The following is an 18,498-nucleotide window of genomic DNA, read 5'->3' as shown; positions in this document are numbered from 1 at the left end:
GTTCAAGCCAGCCCAGGCAGAAAAGTCTGAGAGATTCTTACCTTCAATTAATCAGCGGAAAGCCAGAAGTGAAAGGGTGGCTCCCGGTGGTGGAGTGCTAGCCTTGAGTAAGGGATGGTGATGCACAGAACCTGGAGGAGACAGTAATTGACTATAGTGGGAGTAGGCTAAAGAAAGACAAGCCCTGGAGGCACCGCACTGAGCAATAGGCTTGATATTGGGAGCCTTAGATGATTCCCACAGTGCAGGAACAGCCAGCCACAGGAAAGAGAGTCCTGGGTAAATGTGCTAACTAGCTTGGACAAAGGCCTATTGGTAGGAAGGTCTACTGCCAAGCCACAGTGTTGTAGCTTTGCCTAAAACTCTTACGTCATCTACCCAGGTCGTGGGTGAGCCTCTACTGTGTGCTCAGCAAGGGGGAGCTAGGCTTCTACAAGGATGCCAAAGGCCCAGCCTCAGGGGGCACGCATGGTGGGGAGCCACTGCTCAGCCTGCACAAGGCCACCAGCGAGGTGGCTAATGACTACAAGAAAAAGAAACACGTCTTCAAGCTCCAGTGAGCAGGCCCCCATCCCCCGACCCCATCCATGGCAGGTGGGAGGGATCCAAAAGGCCCAGCTTCCTTTACCCAGCAGGCCCTGGGCTCCCCTGAAGGACATTGGGAAGGGAGGAAGAGGGAAACTGGGCCGCTTGAGATCTTTCAAGTCCTATGTCTCCTCCTCCAGGACCCAAGATGGCAGCGAGTATTTGCTTCAGGCTAAAGATGAGGTGAGATGACCCTCTGTGTAGCCCTCAAAGTGATATGGCTGGTTGGGTGACTGGGTCCTGATCCAGAGTGATAGGGCTATAGCAGGTATGTACATAGGCTAGAGTTATCAAGGCTATAATGACAAGCCTATGGGTAGTGGGAACCCAGGGAAGGCCCCTAAACCAGGAGTGGTAGGAAGAGGCTCAGCGAGGGCTGTAGTCCCTGATGCCAAAGTCCAACTTCCTTACCTTGGGTACTTAGGTGATACTGGAAAGATAAGAGGAGAGACTAATTTCCAATAGGGGTGATCCAGGGTCTGGGCACCAGTGGCTCACACCTGTAATCTCAGGATAAGATCTGAGGCTCCAGGTTCAATGCCAGCCTGGGCAAGAATAGCCCATGAGACTCTTCGTTCCAATTAACCCACAAAAGAAATACGGGAAGTGGGAGTGAGGCTCAAGTGGTAGAGCACCAGCTTTGAGTGAAAAAGCTAAGAGACAGTGCAAAGCTACATTGCCAGCACGTGCGTGTGTGTGCGCGCGCACACACACACACACACACACACACACAACTGTGAAGTAGGCCTTATTCTGCCAGCCCTCATTTTCCTTATCTGTAAAATAACAAATCATTTTGTTATGATAGTGTATTTGTGAGAATTAAATTAGTTGATACATACAAAGTACTTTACTCAGAGTCTGGAAAATATCACTGAACTGTATCTGCCAGGATATTTTCCCTGTTTTGATGATTTATCTCTAGCAGAGATTGCATATAATCCTAGATATGTGTAAGTGAAAGAATTCACAAAAGTGCCCTGGACAGACAATGGTACATTATAGATTGCTGTGTAAGTGCTTGTGTCCTCATCTTTATTAACATGATTACCCCGGTGTAATAGAGGGGGGAATGAGGGCATTCTGATCTAGATCATTCAGTTCCTGTCTTCCAAATATGGACCCTGTGTCCTGCTTCTTCCTCCAGGAGGAGATGAACGGTTGGCTGGAGGCTGTGGCCGCTTCGGTGGCCGAACATGCAGAGATTGCCCGTTGGGGCCAGACACTCCCTACCACATCGTCTACAGATGAGGGCAATCCCAAGCGAGAAGCCGGGGAGCGCAGGGCCAGTGGGCGCCGGAAGTGATCCCCAGCACCTGCCCCCAGGTTCTGACAAATCTCCCTGGCCCTCCTCTCTTGCACTGTGGGCACAAAGACACTTTCCCTTCCGCAATGGCCGCGGAGGCACCCTGACGGGCACTAGAAAGGAGGGGACTTCTCCCACACCCCAAGAAATGGGTGGGTGTATGTGTGGGGGAATTGCTGCCCCTATAGCCATATCTTGGGCCCCTTCCCGCTCGCCAGCCCCATCCCCCCACCCCAGGTGCTGGGGATCCATTATTTTTATGCAATAACTGAGCTTGGGGGGTGGCGGGCAGGGGGCCACTTAAGTCAAGCCCCTCCCCTACTCCAGTCCCCAGATCCTGCCCCCCCAAAAAAAACTGAAGTGGTGGGGGCAATCATTCCTGGACTCCTCTCCGCCCTAAGGATGGGCACGGGGGGCGCTGGTGAGGTCCCCTGGACCATCCAGGGTGCTAGGGGTGGGGAGGGGACAGCCCCTCCTTGCCTTTACCTCACTTCCAATGCTGCCTTGACTTCTGTCTGGGAGGGGGGAGCTAAGGGGCCCAGGTCCCTGCACTCTGCCACCTCAGAGCCATGCGGTTAATTCCTGACTTAGTTTATTTTTGCAAAACGTCGACCCCCACCTCTATCCTTCCCCACTCCCCCACCTCCACCCGCATCCGCGCCAAGGCTTTTAAATGGGAGGGGCGTCAAAGCTCAAGAAAAACAAACACCTGTCTTCCTCTCTCCTCCCCCCCCCAACTGTAAATGACATGTCACAGGAAGGGAGGGGAGAGGGAGAGCCCTCCCCCCTGCATGCTTCTGGCTGGAGCACCTCTCTGGGGAGTCTGGCAGGGTATCGGGTTGTGGCAGTCCCCCCATGGCCGCCTGGAGGAGCCGCTGGAGCCCCGGGGTGTGGGTATGGGGCAGTGTGGCTGGCGCACACTGTATGTACCTATAATAAACCCTTTGGCTTTGACGATCTGTACTGGTTTGTTCGCGTGTTACCGGCTCAAGCAGGAGGCTTGAAGAGTGGGCTGGGGTGGCGGGGTGCAGGGACCATCTTTATGTACCCCTCCGTGTGGGCTGATTTCTTGGTCTAAATACATGCTCCTCTGTACTGGTACTGGGCGCTGGACTCAGGGCCTGGGCACTGTCCCTTAGCTTTTTCCTTCAAGGCTGAGCACTCTACCACTTAAACCATACCTTCACTTCCGGCTTTTTGATGCTTAATTGGAGATGAGTCTCATAGACCTGCCAGGGCTGGCTCTGAACCCAGATTCTCAGTTCTCGGCCTCCTGAGTAGCTACAATTCCAGTCATGAGCCACTGGCACTCACACGTGCGCTTTGATGAACCACTAAAGTCACATCTAAACCGCAAACCCTGAAGCGATGGAAAAAAACAAACAAACTTCCCCAAAGAAGCCACGGCGCCCGTCCGCTCCGTCCAGGGCAGGAAAGGCGGATCCCTTTAAGGAGGCGGAGAACTAGTTGCGACCTGCGAGCACTCTGTCCAATCACCAGCTGTCCCGGGAGTCTCCTAACCAATGAGCAAGCATCGGGGGCGGGATTTGAGTGCACACCCGGAAGTGAGTGCAAGCTGGCCGGCTCACCCCCAGGGGCCATGGCGGCGGCTGAGACGGCGGCCGAGGGGGTCCTGGGTCGCGGCCCTCCCGGGGAAGTGATTCATCTGAACGTAGGAGGCAAGAGGTGATGGTGCGAGATTCCTTAGACACCCCCTCCCCGCCCATCCTCGGAGCCGGGGAGCCGGATGGGAGTCGTAACTTCATCCCTGTCAATCAAGGGTCGCCCCGCCCCCGTGCGGGGAGGCCCGGAGCCTCCCGGGGTGGGCCGCGAACTCGCGGCGTCCGGCGGGGGGGGGGGCAGGGGGCGTCGTGTTTCACCCTCCTCCCCATTCTTCATCTCTTGCTTTCCCGGTTTAGATTCAGTACCTCCCGCCAAACGCTCACCTGGATCCCAGACTCCTTCTTTTCCAGGTGATCGGGGAAGGGAGTTTGGGGCGGGGTAGGGGTGGGAAAAGAGGGCGGGGTGGGAGGGGGGGGGAACCTAATCTGCACCATTTTCCCTTCTCCCATCTCTGGTGTGTGATTACCTGCTGTGTTTCCTTCCTGTAGTCTTCTGAGCGGACGCATCTCGACTCTGAAAGATGAGACTGGGGCAGTGAGTAGTCAAGCCAGGGTTGAAATGGGGCGGCCCATAGCGGGGAAAGCATCCCACTCAGTCCCGCTCTTTGTCCTGTCCATCCTTTTCAACCCCCCCCATCTTTCCATCCCTCCCTCTGTTCCTCCCTCAGATCTTCATCGACAGGGACCCCACCGTCTTTGCCCCCATCCTCAACTTCCTACGCACCAAAGAATTGGACCCCAGGTTAGTATGGATGAAAAGGAGGGAGGAAACACCACCATCTTCAAACCCTTAGAAATGTCTTAAGATAACCAAAAAGCTCCGCTCCATTTGGCTTACTTAGAATCTTGATTCTAGTAGAAATGAGTGCTTTGGCTAGGGAGAATGGCTCATAACTGTAATTTCAGCTACTCAGGAGGCTGAGGTCTGAGGAGCACAGTTCAAAACCAACCCAGGCAGGAAAAGTCTAGGAATCTCATATCTCCAAAAAGTTGTGAGAAGTATTGCTATGGCTCAAGTGGTAGAGTGCCAGCCTTGAGTGAAAAAGCTCTGGGACTGCAGTAGGCCCTGTGTTTAAGCAGTAGTACTGACAAATAAAAAGAAAGAAAGAAAGAAAAAGAGAGAGAGAGAGGGAGGAAGGAAGGAGGAAGGGCAAGGAAAGAAGGAGGAGGGAGGGAAAAGAAGGGAAAAAAAACTGCCTTCCCAAATTTTCTGTACAGTTTTCTTTAACTTCCCCTTCAGAATTCTTTGCCCTTTCCTATACTCCAGACCTTGACCCCTAGTCAATTCCTTTACCCAGGGGTGTCCACGGTTCCAGTCTCCTTCATGAAGCCCAGTTCTATGGGCTTACTCCACTAGGTAAGTGGGGATTCTCAGTTAATATGCTCACTGCATAGGCAACCAGCCTTCCGGGGATGCTTCCTGAATGTTCCCTATCTTTATTCCCTCTCTCTCCTGAAAGAGGGTTGGGTTAGAACTAAGACCACAGGGATTTGGCTCTGCCTCTGAGGGGATTTGCTTATTCTGTAGAGAAAGAGATAGGGAGGTAGAAAGGGACCTGCCTCAGCATCCCTTAAAGCCCAGCTTTGAGTCCTTTGTTGCAGTTCGTCGTCTACAGCTGAGGGAGGAGTTGGATCGATCTTCCTGTGGAAATGTTCTCTTCAATGGTTATCTACCTCCACCAGGTGAGAAATCCCAAAGGATAGGCTGTAATCTATATTTCCTACAATGCTTCAGCCTTGTGAGTCCTGAGACCTGATGGGAATTGTAGTTCTCTATCAGATGTTTGGCCTGATGCTTGGAGAGGAAGTAGGAAACAGTATTTTCCATGAGGCAGTGGGCCAGCTAATTCCTTGAAATCTTAAAAGCATACACTAGAGCACAATGGAAGTTGTAGTCCAGCATTGTTTTCTGTTTGGGAAGATTTTGGAATAACTAGGGTCCTTCACATAGAAAGGAGGAAATTATTGATTAGACTCCCCAAGACAACCAGCCAGTCCACCTTTTGTAGAAAGTGCCCCCAGAGGCTGTTGGGATTTGTAGTCCACTAGACTGCTGATTAGTAGAAGGGACAGAATGGGGAGATTTGATGTATGGCTTTATTTCCTTAGCCTCAGTCATTATCTACAGTTGTAAAGTTTGCCAGGACCTATGCTATTATTTTCCTTAGCTTTACCCGTTTCCAAAAAATATATGTACATGCATGCATGCACACATGAATGCTAACACTGGGCTTGAACTCGGGGCCTTAGGCTCTCACTTGGCTTTTTCTTTTCTTTTTTTTTTTTTTTTTGGTCGGTCATGAGGCTTGAACTCGGCCTGGGCGCTGTCCCTCAGCTCTTCAGCTCAAGGCTAGCACTCTACCACTTGAGCCACAGTGCTATTTGCGGCTTTTTCTGCTCATGTGGAGCTTAAGAATTGAACCCAGGGCCTCATGCATGCAAAGCAAGCACTCTACCACTGAGCCACCTTCCCAGCCCTCACTTGGCTTTTTCATTCAAGGCTGGAGTTCTACCACTTGAGCTACACTTTCATTTCCAGATTTTTTTGTTGGTAAATTGGAGCTAATTGTCTCCTGGACTTTCCTGCTGGGGCTGACATTGAACCATGATCCTTAGATCTCAGCCTCCTAAGTAGCTAGGATTATCAACATGAACCACTGTGGCTGGCTGAAAGCTTCTCTTCATGTTAATATTGTAGTAGCCCTAAACTCTGCTCTGCAATAGACTTACAGGCACTGGGAAGGGACAAATTTGCTGTGTGACTCAGTGTCATTGAATGCTGCATCTGTATGAACATGAAGGAGGCAATATACACCCATAACTGTCATTACAACTATCACTACTCTATCCCTCCCCCAGTGTTCCCAGTGAAGCGCCGAAACCGACATAGCCTGGTGGGGCCCCAGCAGGGTGGGGTACGCCCAGCCCCTGTACGTCGAAGCAACACGATGCCCCCCAATCTGGGAAATGCAGGGCTGCTGGGTCGAATGCTGGATGAGCGAGGCCCTTCTCCACCATCAGGTAGCTTTCTGTCTTCCAGGGAGGTAAGGACAGCCTGTGGACCCCTGTGATCCTATTATAGGCCCTTCTCTTTTTTCCAAGGACAACCGGAGGAACCTGGGATGGTGCGATTGGTGTGCGGTCACCACAACTGGATTGCTGTGGCCTATGCCCAGTTTCTTGTCTGCTATAGGTGCCAGGAAAGGGGAGCTGGGGGGGGGGGAGGGTCTGATCTTAGATGGGGATGGTCTGAGATGGTGGTTGGTAATCTCTCCCCTCCCTTCTCCTCACATCCATCAGGCTGAAGGAAGCCTCTGGCTGGCAGCTGGTATTTTCTAGCCCCCGCCTAGACTGGCCCATCGAGCGCTTGGCACTAACGGCCCGCGTACCTGGTGGAGCACTGGGAGAGCATGACAAGATGGTGGCCGTGGCCACAGGCAACGAGATCCTGCTGTGGGCTCTGCAGGCGGAAGGCGGAGGCTCTGAGATAGGTACTGCTGCTGGACTTTTCCAGAACCCTCTGTCCTGGAGAATTCTGTAGCCTGTTAAAATAGCCCACCCCACAACATTCTTAACCCCATGAGAATTCTCTGTATCCCATGAGAATGCTCCAACCCTTCAGAATTTCATATCCTGGCTGAGCATCATGCTTCACACCTGTAATCCTAGTAACTCAGGAGGCTGAAGTTTAGATCTCAGTTTGAAGCCAGTCTGGGGCAGGAAAATCGTTGAGATTCTATTTCTGATATAACCAGCAAAAAGCCAGGGAAGCATGGCACAAGTGGTTGAGCACCAGCCACGCATGTGTGAGGCCCTTACTTCAAACCTCAGTACTGGGTGAGAAAAAAAGAATTTCAAATCTGGTTGGAATTCTTTGGTCTCTTAGGAAAATCCTCTTCTTAGGAAAATCTTCTTAGGAAAGTCCTCCCTGGTACAATTTTCTCCATCAAAGTCTGCTCTTTGTTAGATCTCTTTGCTCTGTTAGAATGTTCCATGGGAGTAAAATCCCAGGGCCTGTTAGAATCTGTGTTGCTGTTGGTGCTCAACTTTTTTTTTTTTTTTTTTTTTTTTGGGGTCTGGTCATGGGGCCTGAACTCTGGGCCTGGGCGCTGTCCCTCAGCTCAAAGCTAGCACTCTACCACTTGAGCCACAGCGCCACTTCCAGCTTTTTTCTTTTTGCTTATGTGGTGCTGAGGAATCGAACCCAGAGCCTCATGCATGCAAGGCAAGTACTCTACCACTGAGCCACCTTCCCAGCCCAGTGCTCAACTTTTAAACCAATCTGTCCTTGGGAAAAAATATATCCATCCTAAATCAACATATTTTTATTCATTTGTTTTTGTTTGTGCAAATACTAGGACTTGAACTCAGGGCCTGAGTGCTGTCCTTTCGCTTTTTCACTTAAGGCTGGTCCACTTACTGCTTTTTGCTGAGAAATTGGAAATAAGAGTCTCACAGACTTTCCTGCCTGAGCTGGCTTTGAACTGCTATCCTCAGATCTCAGTCTCCTGTAAATGGAGGATGATAGGTATGGGCTACCTGCACCCAGCTTTTTTTTTTACTTTCTGCTGGAATTTCTACTGGAGAGAATTCCATGGCCCAATAGGATCCTCTGAGCCTTGGCGTTCCTACTGCCACATCCCTCCCTGTGAAATGGGGTCCCGTCTGACTCTCCTTGTCCCCTCCTTGTCCCCCACAGGAGTCTTCCATCTGGGTGTGCCTGTGGAGGCCTTGTTCTTCGTGGGGAACCAACTCATCGCCACAAGCCACACGGGACGCATTGGGGTGTGGAATGCTGTCACCAAGCACTGGCAGGTCAGAGCTCTGGCCAGCCTGGGGTCCCCCTTTCCAGATCATGTAGCCTGAAAGAGGAGTTCCTTTCTTTCCCACTCTACCTAGAGAAAGCCAGGAGACCCAGTGGTGGGCAGAGCCTGGTTATGTGTGTGTCAAAGGTCTTCCCAGGCCAGGCACTGGTGGCTCACGCCTGTAATACTAGCTACTCAGGAGGCTGAGATCTGACAATTGGGGTTGGAAGCCAGCCTGAGTAGGAAAGTCTATGAGACACTTACCTCTCATGAACTACCAGAAAACCAGAAGTAGTGCTGTGACTCAGGTAGTAGAGCACTGGCCTTGAGCAAAAAAGCTCAGGGACAGTGCCCAGGCCCTGAATTCAAGCCCTATGCCCAGTACACAGAAAACAAATTGAGGAGAGACAGAGATGGAAGTTCAAAAGGGAAGGCCATGTGCTGGTAGCTCAGACCTGTAATCCTAGCTACTCAGGAGGCTGGGATCTAAAGATCACAGTTCAAAGCCAGCCCAAGCAGAAAAGTGTCCATGAGACTCTTATCTCCCATTAACCATGCAAAAACTAGAAGTGGCGCTGTGGCTCCAACTGTTAGAGCATTAGCCTTGAACAAAAGAGCTCAGAGTCCTCCACGGTAGAATCCCTGTTTTCACTGTATTTGATGTTGGTATAATTTGTGGAGGGGAAGGGAAAAAACAAATTGTTTAAGCAGGGATACAGGTGGACCCATTGCAACAATGAGATATGTACAAGATGTTATGGCAGAGGGGGGGCCGGGGAGATGGGAGGGCTGGGATGGGAAGGGGAAACAAAGGAGGAGGCAACAATGCTTGATAAGAAATGTACTCATTACCTTGCCCATGTAATTGTAACCCACTCTGTATGGTATTTTCACACACACACAAAAAAAAAAACCTTATTAATAAAAAAAAAAAAAGTTCAGAGACAGCTCCCAGGCCCAGAGTTCAAGCCCCACGACTGACAAAAAAAAAAAAAAGTTCAAAAAGGAGGTACAGGACACGTAGAGATAGACTATACCTGGCCAGGCTGGGAGAAGTAAATTTGGGACCAAGGTGGGTCTTGGAGGGAAGGAGGGCACCTTGTGAGAGGTACAATAGAAGCGAAGGTGTGGAAGGTACCATACTACCTACCACCTCCTGCCCTGCCTGTCCTGGCTTCAGGTCCAAGAGGTGCAGCCAATTACCAGCTATGATGCAGCTGGCTCTTTCCTCCTCCTGGGCTGCAGCAATGGCTCCATCTACTATGTGGGTGAGCAACAGCTTCCTGGGGACCAGAGGGGTCCAGCTGGGTGCCTGGAACCGGCCTCACTCACCCCTCCCCACTCCCCCATCGTCCCCAGATGTACAGAAGTTTCCACTACGCATGAAGGACAATGACCTCCTTGTCAGCGAACTCTACCGGGACCCTGCGGAGGATGGGGTCACCGCCCTCAGTGTCTACCTCACCCCCAAGACCAGTAAGCTCTCACACAACTTACTCTGCCCCCACCTCATTACCAGCCAGCCCAGGCCCAGCCTGTAGCCACGTTGCCACTTGTGTGGCCTAGCATGGGATTTATTATTGAGTCATTTAGCAAACATTCATGGAGCACTGTTTTTAGGGCTTAGCTGGGGCCAAGCCTCTCCACTGGAGGCAGAACTGGCCTCTGGGAGTTCATTTTGATGTTTCTCTTCCATCCCTATGGTCAAGACATGACTTTTGTTTGTTTGTTTGTTGGTGGTGGGGCTTGAACTCTGGGCCTGGGTGCTGTCCCTGAGCTCTTCAACTTAAGGCTCTACCACTTGAGCCACACTGCTACTTCTGATTTTCTGGTGGTTAACTGGAGATAGGAGTGGTTAATGGCAAAACTCATGGGAGTTCCTGCCCAGACTGGCTTTGAACGGAGATCCTCAGATCTCAGCCTCTTGAGTAGCTAGGATTACAAGCGTGAGCCACTGGCACCAGTCTAAGGCATGACATTTGTATGTTCATAAAACCAGAAAGGTAGCTGGGCATTGGTGGCTCACACCTGCAATCCTAGCTACTCAGGAGCCTGAGATCTGAGGATTGTAGTTTGAAGTCAACCCCGGGAAGAAAAAGTCCTGTAGACTTCCTGCCCAGCAGACTTTCATTTTTCTCTCTTCATGTCATATCTATCTGTTTGTCTGATTCTGTGTCATCCTAATTCAGTTTCCCAGTTCCCCGTGTCTCTGTTTTTCTATCTCTTCTCTCTTATTGTCTTAAATTTTGCTTGTGGTCTTTGTACTCTGCTCCTTTGTCTTCCTAGCCCCGTATTTCCCTCATCTTAGCATCTCTCTCTGTCTGTCTGTATCTGTCTACCTGCCTGCCTGCCTGTCTGTCTTGTCTCTCTGCCTTGCCCCCTGCTCTCTGGCATCTCCCCTGGATCTGCCTCTTTCTGTCCCCCTTGGTTTTTGTCTCTCTGTGATGCAGGTCCTGTCTTTGTCCCCCACCAGGTGACAGTGGGAACTGGATTGAGATCGCCTATGGCACCAGTTCGGGGGGTGTGCGAGTCATTGTGCAGCACCCCGAGACCGTGGGCTCGGGGCCCCAGCTCTTCCAGACCTTCACTGTGCATCGCAGCCCTGTCATCAAGATCATGCTGTCTGAGAAGCACCTCATTTCAGGTGGGTCCCCTGCAGGAGAGACCAGCTGGATGGCCGCAGAGAGGCAAAAAAGAGTCACTCTGGGGTTCTGGAAGGGTTGAGCTTTGTGAATCCCATGGCTGAGCCTGACTCTCTGCCGTCCTGTGCTCTCCTTAGTCTGTGCTGACAACAACCACGTGCGGACATGGTCCGTGACCCGCTTCCGTGGCATGATCTCCACACAGCCGGGCTCCACGCCCCTGGCATCCTTCAAGATCCTAGCTCTGGAGTCAGCTGATGGGCATGGAGGCTGCAGTGCTGGCAATGACATTGGTACTTCCTGGCTCCTGGCCCCTCCCCACTGCCATGCCCGCCCCTCTCCATTGACCCCTGTAGGTCTCTATCGACCAATTGAGCTGCTCTAGTTGACCTTCACCATTGATTGCTGGCCCCTGCTAACCTCCACTTGACCCCCTGATGACTCCTGTGGGGCTGTCACATTCACCAATTCCTACTGATAGCCTCCTGGCCCAGGGCCTCACCCACCCCCACAGTCCAGCACCCAATCCCCTGATGGGCTTGAATTAACCACTGGTCCCTCTCTTCTTCCCTGACCCCACCCAGCAGCCTGGGAACAGGACCTAGGTCTAGAAGGGGGTTCAGCAGTGGGAAAGCAGGCCTTAGGGTCTGGAGGTCCAAGGGTCCCTGGCTAGCCCTGAACACCCACCCCTGGCTGTCCAGGCCCCTATGGTGAGCGAGATGACCAGCAGGTGTTCATTCAGAAGGTGGTGCCCAGCGCCAGCCAGCTCTTCGTGCGTCTTTCAGCCACTGGGCAGCGGTAAGGACTGTCCTCTGGGCCACAGAGGCCAGAAATGGGGTCTCCACGGCGGGGGGGGGGCAAGCATGCTTGGTGGTTCAAATGGTAGAGTGCTAATCTTAGTGGAAAAGTTAAGGGATGGTGCCCAGGCCCTCAGTTCAAGTCCTAGAACCAGCAAAAGCAAAACAACACACACACACACACACACACACACACATACACTCTCTCTCTCTCTCTCTCTCTCTCTCGCGGACTTGCACAGCCAGCGCAGCCCCTGATGGCTTGTTGTCCACAGGGTGTGCTCCGTGCGCTCCGTGGACGGCTCTGCCACGACCGCCTTCACCGTGCTGGAGTGCGAGGGATCCCGGCGACTGGGCTCCAGACCCCGGCGTTACCTGCTCACTGGGCAGGCCAATGGCAGCCTGGCCATGTGGGATCTGACCACAGCCATGGATGGCCTTGGCCAGGCACCTGGTACTCCCTGCCTCACTTTGGAAGGCAGCTATGCTACCCACTATACCACCAACGCCCACCCTCCCTGCCTCAGTTTGAACCCAGCCCAGGGCCCCCCTGTCACTCCAGAGCCTGAATCAAAGCCTACTTTGGTGTGATCTCCCTTCTTACCCTGTCCTCCAGCTCCTTACCCTCACTTCCCTGCCCCCCCTTCACCTCTGACCCCTGCCTGGCACTCTCCAAATCTTTTCATCCATCTCAACCCTGGATGCTTACACTACTGTCTTGCTCCCTGACGCTGCTTTCTGGGCCCCCAGCAGGTGGTCTGACGGAGGAAGAGTTAATGGGACAGTTGGAGCAGTGTGAGCTGGCCCCGCTGGCTTCCTCCCGGGCCTCCCTCCCCAGCCCCTCACCCCGGACCTCACTTACCAGGTAGTAGCTCTATTTCTCCCCCATTTTATGGTGTGTGTGGAGGGGGGTAGGACAGGCGACAGCAGTGTAGCCCTTGGTGGGAGGGGCAGCCCACTGCCCCATGATGCCTGGTGCCCACCTCCCCCACCCCCTTCAGTCTCCACTCAGCCTCCAGCAACACCTCACTGTGTGGCCGCCATGGGAGCCCCAGCCCCCCACAAGCAGAGATCCGGCGCCGAGGGGGAGGCAGCTTTGTGGAAAGATGCCAGGAACTGGTACGGAGCGCGCCAGAGCCCCGGCGGCCACCCACACCAGCCCCTCGGCCCTCGGCGGGTCTTGGGACACCCCTTGCATCTCCCAAGAAGAAACTCAATGAAACTTCCTTTTAAACGCAGCTTGACAAGGTGCCTTTGGATACTCTGCTCCCAGGGGACTCAGGTGTCCTCCCTCCCCTCCCCCCCCTCCGCCTGCTTCCAGTGGGAGCCCTGGGTTCAGGGCCAGGGCCTCCTGGAAGCAATCATTTGTTACTAGGTCTCCATTTCCCCTCCTCCCCTCCCCCCCCCTACTTTTTTAGGAAGCCAAAGTCACTCTCCTCAATAACATTTTCACTGCCAACACCCTATTTTGTATTCTTAGATTTTTTTGGGCGGGTGTGGCCCCTAGGGAGATGTGGGTCCTAACCAGGTTCCTGGTGGTAAATTTATGAGTATTTGCCTCTCCTGGTTTAAGAAATGGCTTACCATCTGACTTCAGGCATGGCTGGATCCAGGGGTTCAAAACCCTCATCCCCCAATGGTTTTCTCTTATCTCTTGGATTTGCTTTCCTCTAGGATGCATCATAGTCAATCAGTGGCAAGACGATCTTAGGGAGCTCTTTAACATTCTTTTGCTTTCTAGCAGCAGAAATCATAGGGCTGATGATCATTGGCTGGAGTTGGTTCAGATGAGCATTTCTGAACCCTTTAGTATGCTCACTGTGATGGATGGCTGTAGGTCTTGTCTCCCAAGTAGCTGGAATTATGGACATGGACTACTATACCCAAATGGCATGGAGATTCCTGACTCTCAAAATCTAGAGTAAACAGTTGACCTAAAAGGAAATGGATTCTAAAACCTGTGTGTTTCAGATTTCCTCAAACTCCAAAGCAAATTTTGTTTTGCTTGGTGCTGGGGATAAAACCCAAGGCCTTAGCTGGGCGCCTGTGGCTCACACCAGTTATTCAAAGTCAGCTCAGGAGACTCTTTATCTCCAATAAACCACCAGAAAACCAGAAGTGAAGCTGTGGCTTAAGTGATAGAATACTCACCTTGTGCTGAAGAGCTGAGGGACAGTGCACAGGCCCAGAGTTAAAGCCCCACAACGGAAAACAAAACAAAATCAAACCCCAAGGCCTTATGCATGCTAGGCAAGTTCTCAGCCACTGAGTTGCATGCCTGTCATGGATTTTTGTTTTAAATATTCTAGGACATTCAGAACACTGAGAAATATGTGACTGTTAGGAATTATAGAAAAGGGGGAGGCATATAAAATGGCAGCATGTCTAGAATACAGAGATATTATATAATGCTCCCCCCATCTAAAATACTGACATCATTGCCCAATGCAGAGAACTCTTGTGAATGTGGAATCTCATGATCTTAAAGTAATAGAGAAAGATGGGATGTTATATCTGGAACACTGAAGGGTTGTTCTGAAGGTTGTTTGTTTTTTTTTTGGGGGGGGGGTCTTGGGGCTTGAACTCAGGGCCTGGGACCTATTCCTGAGCTTCCCTCCCCCCGCCAGGCCTGCACTGTACTATTTTGTTTGGTTGGTTTTTTTGGGTCCGGTCATGGGGCCTGAACTCTGGGCCTGGGCGCTGTCCCTCAGCTCTTCAGCTCAAGGCTAGCACTCTACCACTTGAGCCATAGCACCACTTCCAGCTTTTTTCTTTTTGCTTATGTGGTGCTAAGGAATCGAACCCAGGACCTCTGGCATGCGCTCTACTACTGAGCCACCTTCCAAGCCCCGCACTGTACCATTTTGAACCACAGCACCACTTCCAGTTTTCTGGTGGTTAATTTGGAGATAAGAGTCTCACAGGCATTCCTGCTTGGGCTGGCTTCCAACTATGCTCCTCAGATCTCAGCCTCCTGAGTAGTTAGGATTAGTGCCACAGGCACCTGGCTTTTGTTGTTGTTGTTTTTCTCCAAATAAGACTAAACAGAGCCAGGCAAGGGTAGAGTAGCTAAGCCTATAATCCTAGCTACTCAGGAGGCTGAGATCTGAGGAGCATGGTTCAAAGCCAGCCAGGACAGTCAAGTCCTTGAAAACTGGGAGTGGCACTGTGGCTCAAGTGGTAGAGTGCTCACCTTGAGCTGAAGAGCTCAGGGACAGTGTCCAGACCCAGAATTCAAACTCCACCACTGATATACACACACACACACACAAAGTAGGGATAAAAGTGTGTAGAGAGGAGAATGATAGGGAGAAGCTTCTGGAATGCCTTAGGACTAGATCTCTGAGAGGTTCTGAAGGGTTAGTAATCAGAGCAGAATCCAGGGATGATAACATCGATAAGATACTGGAAGATAGGAAAAGACTGGGAGCTGGGTACTCCAAATAATGGGGAGGGGAGGAAGGGAGGCCAATACCATCCCCGGAAGTTGCAGTGGTGAGCCAGAGGCTGTTGCCTAGCAACGAGCATTGAAGATGCCCTGGATCTCAGGCAGAAGGGAGAAATTTCGGCAGCGCCCCCAGCAAATGCTCCAGCCACAGGGTAGGATGTGGGAAGGGGGATGGAAATGGGTGAGGGACCATGGTGGCCTGTAGGGCCATGTGAGTGGGGATTTTGAGGTCACGCAAAGGCAAAGGCAGAACTCGTGGGCAGAGCCGGGCACTCTGGCCTCCAGCTGGGTCAGTCTCTGAATGGCTGTGATGAGACAGCCATGCCATTGTTAACTGCCCCAGGGGGATGCCTGTCCGTGAATGATGGTGGGCCCAGATTTCTAGGTGTTTGTATGAGATAGGGATTGCCGTAGGTGGCTATCACGGTGGAAGTGTAGCAGTGTGAGTCAGCCTGAGTGTCTCACTGCGAGGGAGGGGTGAAAGCTTCACTCCGCACACCACTCGTTGGCAGGAGTAAAAATAAGGAACCGGTGAACCTAGATTTTTGTTTTTAGTCTGCGGTGGGCTCTGCAGGTAGTACCAGGGGCCAGTGCCTTGTGTAAACTTAGCCCAGGAATACTGAAGATGGGCTATTGCTATAGGACTAAGGAAACCTCAAGAATCAGATGGCTGGGCTGGGAAGGTGGCTCAGTGGTAGAGCGCTTGCCTTGCATGCATGAGGCCCTGGGTTCGATTCCTTAGCACCACATAAGCAAAAAGAAAAAAGCCGGAAGTGGCTCTGTGGCTCAAGTGCTAGAGTGCTAGCCTTGAGCTGAAGAGCTGAGGGACAGCACCCAGGCCCAGAGTTCAGGTCCTATGACCGGACCCCCCCAAAAAAATCAGATGGCTGGGAGAGAACACAGAAGCTGAACAAACATAGAAAGCAGGGGAGGGCGGCTAGGATCCTAAGTATGGGACTTCTCTGGAAGAGGTATGGTGTGACCAATCAGGAAAATGGAGGTGGTCAGGGGGCAGGGTCTGAAGCCCTACAAGCAGGGTCTTAGGGGGAAGAAAAACAAGGCTTATGTGAAAAGAGGGCAGAAATTTGTATTTACCCCTGACTCAAGTATGAGCAAGAAAGCTGAGCGAGAGTGCAAACCCCTGAGTTCAAGCCCCAGTACCACCACCTCCACCACACACACACATGCAAATTACAATGAGCTGCTGGTCACTGGTAGCTTCATGCCTCTATTAGCTATTCAGGAGGCTGAGATCTAAGGATTGCAGACTGAAAGCCCAGGTAGGAAAGTCCCTAAGACTCTTATCTCCAATTAACTACCCAAAAAGATTGGAAGTGGTTTCAGTGGTAGAGTGCCAGCCTTGAGCAAAAAAGCTCAGGGACAGTGCTCAGGCCCTGAGATCAAGCCCCAGGACCAGCACAAATAAAAGATGCAAGCAGTAAAGGAATCTAGTAGCAGGAAAGGAATCTAGTACCTCCTAGGAGCAGAAGCAGGGTGGTGCTGAATAGGGCAGAGCTGGAGTTCTCTGGGAACAGAATCTGTGGGTAGAAGAAGCCAAGAGTGGTTCTCCCCACCCCCCAGGACAAGCTCTTGCAGATGTTGATCCTGGAACAGAGGGATAGGGCCTTGGGAAGGGACAAATCTTGGAAAGTTTAGGGTGGCTCTGGGACCCTCTGAAGAAAAGACCTGAACCTGGCCCATACTATTTCTCTGAAGAGGCAGGGATAGTCGGGGATAGGATCTTGATATGTGGGCCAGGCTGGCCTTGAACTAGAAGCTCCTACCTCAGCCTCTCTAAGTACTGGGATTATAGGTGTAAGCTACCAGGATTTTCACTCCCAAACCAGGTGTTTTGGAAGTGTTTTGGGAGTGAAAATCAAGAGGCTGGGATCTGAGGAATCTAGTTCCAAACCAGCCCTGGCAGAAAAGTGCATGAGACTCATCTCCAGGTAATCAGCAAAATGCTATAAATTCAAGGCAGTACTGGCTCACACACACACACCCCAAAAGATTTTCACCCCCAAATCTTTAGTACCCTTGGCGTGGGAAATGGGTACTGTGGGGCTGTGACTTGTACACCAGTCAGAACTGTGAGGGAGGATGTGGCCTGCCCGCAGAAATCTAATTCAGGGACCCTGCGCCTCCTTGTGCATGCCTCCCGGTTGTAAGCAACCACCTCATCGGGAACCTTTACTGCCTAAGCGGGTTTGAGGACTCGGTGCCCGACTCCAAGATTGCTTCTGCCGCCTTGAAAACTTCAGACCCCGGCCTCCCTCCGCCGCCCCCGCCCCGCACCTGTCCATCTAGCCCCGCCCCTGCCGCCACCTGATTGGCTAAATGCAGAGCGCTGGCAAGCGCCGGGGTCTGATTGGCGGGAAGTTTGCAGCCTGCAGGCTGGGACAGTGGAGAAAGTGAGTCGTCCCTGGAGCAGGGGCGGGGGCGGAGGCGGGGCTGGGGTCCCGCGGAGCTGGACCGGCCGGACAGACCGCCCGCCGGGAGCCGGACAAGATGTGGCAGCTCGGCCGCCGCAGCCGACACCCTCTCTTGACGCTGATATTGCTGATGCTTGCGGCCGCTGCCCACCCCAGGCCCGACCCCAGCCCCGGCCCCAGCCCGGCCATGGAGGTCGCGGAGGACCTGGGCCGCCCGGCCGGGTAAGCCTCCCTCTGCAGCCCCTTCTTCCTGGTGCACCCTCCACCCAGTAAGTCTGGAGGTCCGGGAGAACCAAGGCTTTCGGATGTAGGGGCGTACAAACACACGGACATAGTGATGAGAAGAGGACCGAGCCCTGGGATCCATTAGGGTCCCTATTGTGTAGGGGTCAGACTCCTAGAAGGACTGGGATTTTAAGAGGAAAGCGCCCCTCCCCTCCCCTAGTATGGTGCAGAGAGATGGATAAGGTCCTGCAAATCCAGGGACTTACTTTTTTGGGGGGGAGGGGAGGCTGGGGAATATCCCCAGTTGATTTCGGAGAAGAGGCTTCTTCGGATTCTATTAAGAATGATAGAGATGAGCTAGGACGGAGTTGCCCAAATTTAGGGAAGTTCTCAAGGAAGAAAGGTGTTGGGAGCCTCAGGAGAGTGTTTACGGGAAAGTTGAGATGTATTGGATTTCCAGGGACACTGGATTCATTTACAAGGACCTTTTGATTTTTCTAACAGATTAGGAAGACATGGATTCTGGGGGTGCTGGCATGGGGATTTGGGGGGAATCGTGGGAGGGAGGAGATCTTCAGGTTTGGGCATGCCCTAGGACTCTAGGATTGAATGAGTTACCATTTATTTCGCGGCGGG

General features: G+C 52.3%; 2 protein-coding genes across 4 annotated transcripts in view; both read left to right on the top strand.

The window, feature by feature from the left end:
- The window catches only part of LOC138811212 (spectrin beta chain, non-erythrocytic 4-like), a 60,475-nt gene extending 57,630 nt beyond the window's left edge, over positions 1-2,845 (top strand). For both annotated transcript variants that reach the window (XM_069998892.1, XM_069998893.1), the window contains 3 exons: positions 383-556; positions 726-768; positions 1,733-2,845. In XM_069998892.1, the coding sequence (XP_069854993.1) occupies positions 383-556; positions 726-768; positions 1,733-1,891 (376 nt within the window). In that variant the 3' untranslated portion in view covers positions 1,892-2,845. The remainder of the gene's footprint in view (positions 1-382; positions 557-725; positions 769-1,732) is intronic.
- Positions 2,846-3,456: 611 nt separating this feature from the next.
- Positions 3,457-14,083, top strand: LOC138811211 (SH3KBP1-binding protein 1). Of its 2 annotated transcripts, none has more exons than XM_069998891.1 (18): positions 3,457-3,577; positions 3,811-3,864; positions 4,003-4,048; positions 4,182-4,255; positions 4,812-4,870; positions 5,116-5,196; positions 6,373-6,534; positions 6,616-6,706; positions 6,814-7,004; positions 8,213-8,328; positions 9,499-9,586; positions 9,678-9,794; positions 10,792-10,962; positions 11,098-11,253; positions 11,662-11,758; positions 12,033-12,211; positions 12,511-12,622; positions 12,759-14,083. In XM_069998891.1, the coding sequence occupies exons 1-18, from the start codon at positions 3,492-3,494 to the stop codon at positions 12,988-12,990; spliced, it is 2,112 nt and encodes a 703-aa protein (XP_069854992.1). In that variant the 5' UTR covers positions 3,457-3,491; the 3' UTR covers positions 12,991-14,083. The 2 variants fall into 2 exon arrangements, with proteins under 2 accessions (XP_069854992.1, XP_069854991.1); XM_069998890.1 differs by having other exon boundaries at positions 12,508-12,622; positions 12,759-14,078.
- The last annotated feature ends 4,415 nt before the right edge of the window (positions 14,084-18,498 follow it).

Source organism: Dipodomys merriami, unplaced genomic scaffold, assembly GCF_024711535.1.
Source record: "Dipodomys merriami isolate MVZ:Mamm:240054 unplaced genomic scaffold, mDipMer1.0.p SCAF_52, whole genome shotgun sequence".
NCBI classification, from domain to species: domain Eukaryota; kingdom Metazoa; phylum Chordata; class Mammalia; order Rodentia; family Heteromyidae; genus Dipodomys; species Dipodomys merriami.
The sequence above is the reverse complement of the archived record's forward strand: the minus strand, read 5'-3'. Positions and strand labels throughout refer to the sequence as shown.

Coding starts and splice junctions, on each gene's coding strand:
- LOC138811211 (XM_069998890.1), top strand. CDS start 3,492: ATGGCGGCGGCTGAGACGGCGGCCGAGGGGGTCCTGGGTCGCGGCCCT. Junction 5,197..6,372: donor TGGTTATCTACCTCCACCAG/GTGAGAAATCCC, acceptor TCCCTCCCCCAG/TGTTCCCAGTGAAGCGCCGA. Junction 7,005..8,212: donor AGGCGGAGGCTCTGAGATAG/GTACTGCTGCTG, acceptor TGTCCCCCACAG/GAGTCTTCCATCTGGGTGTG.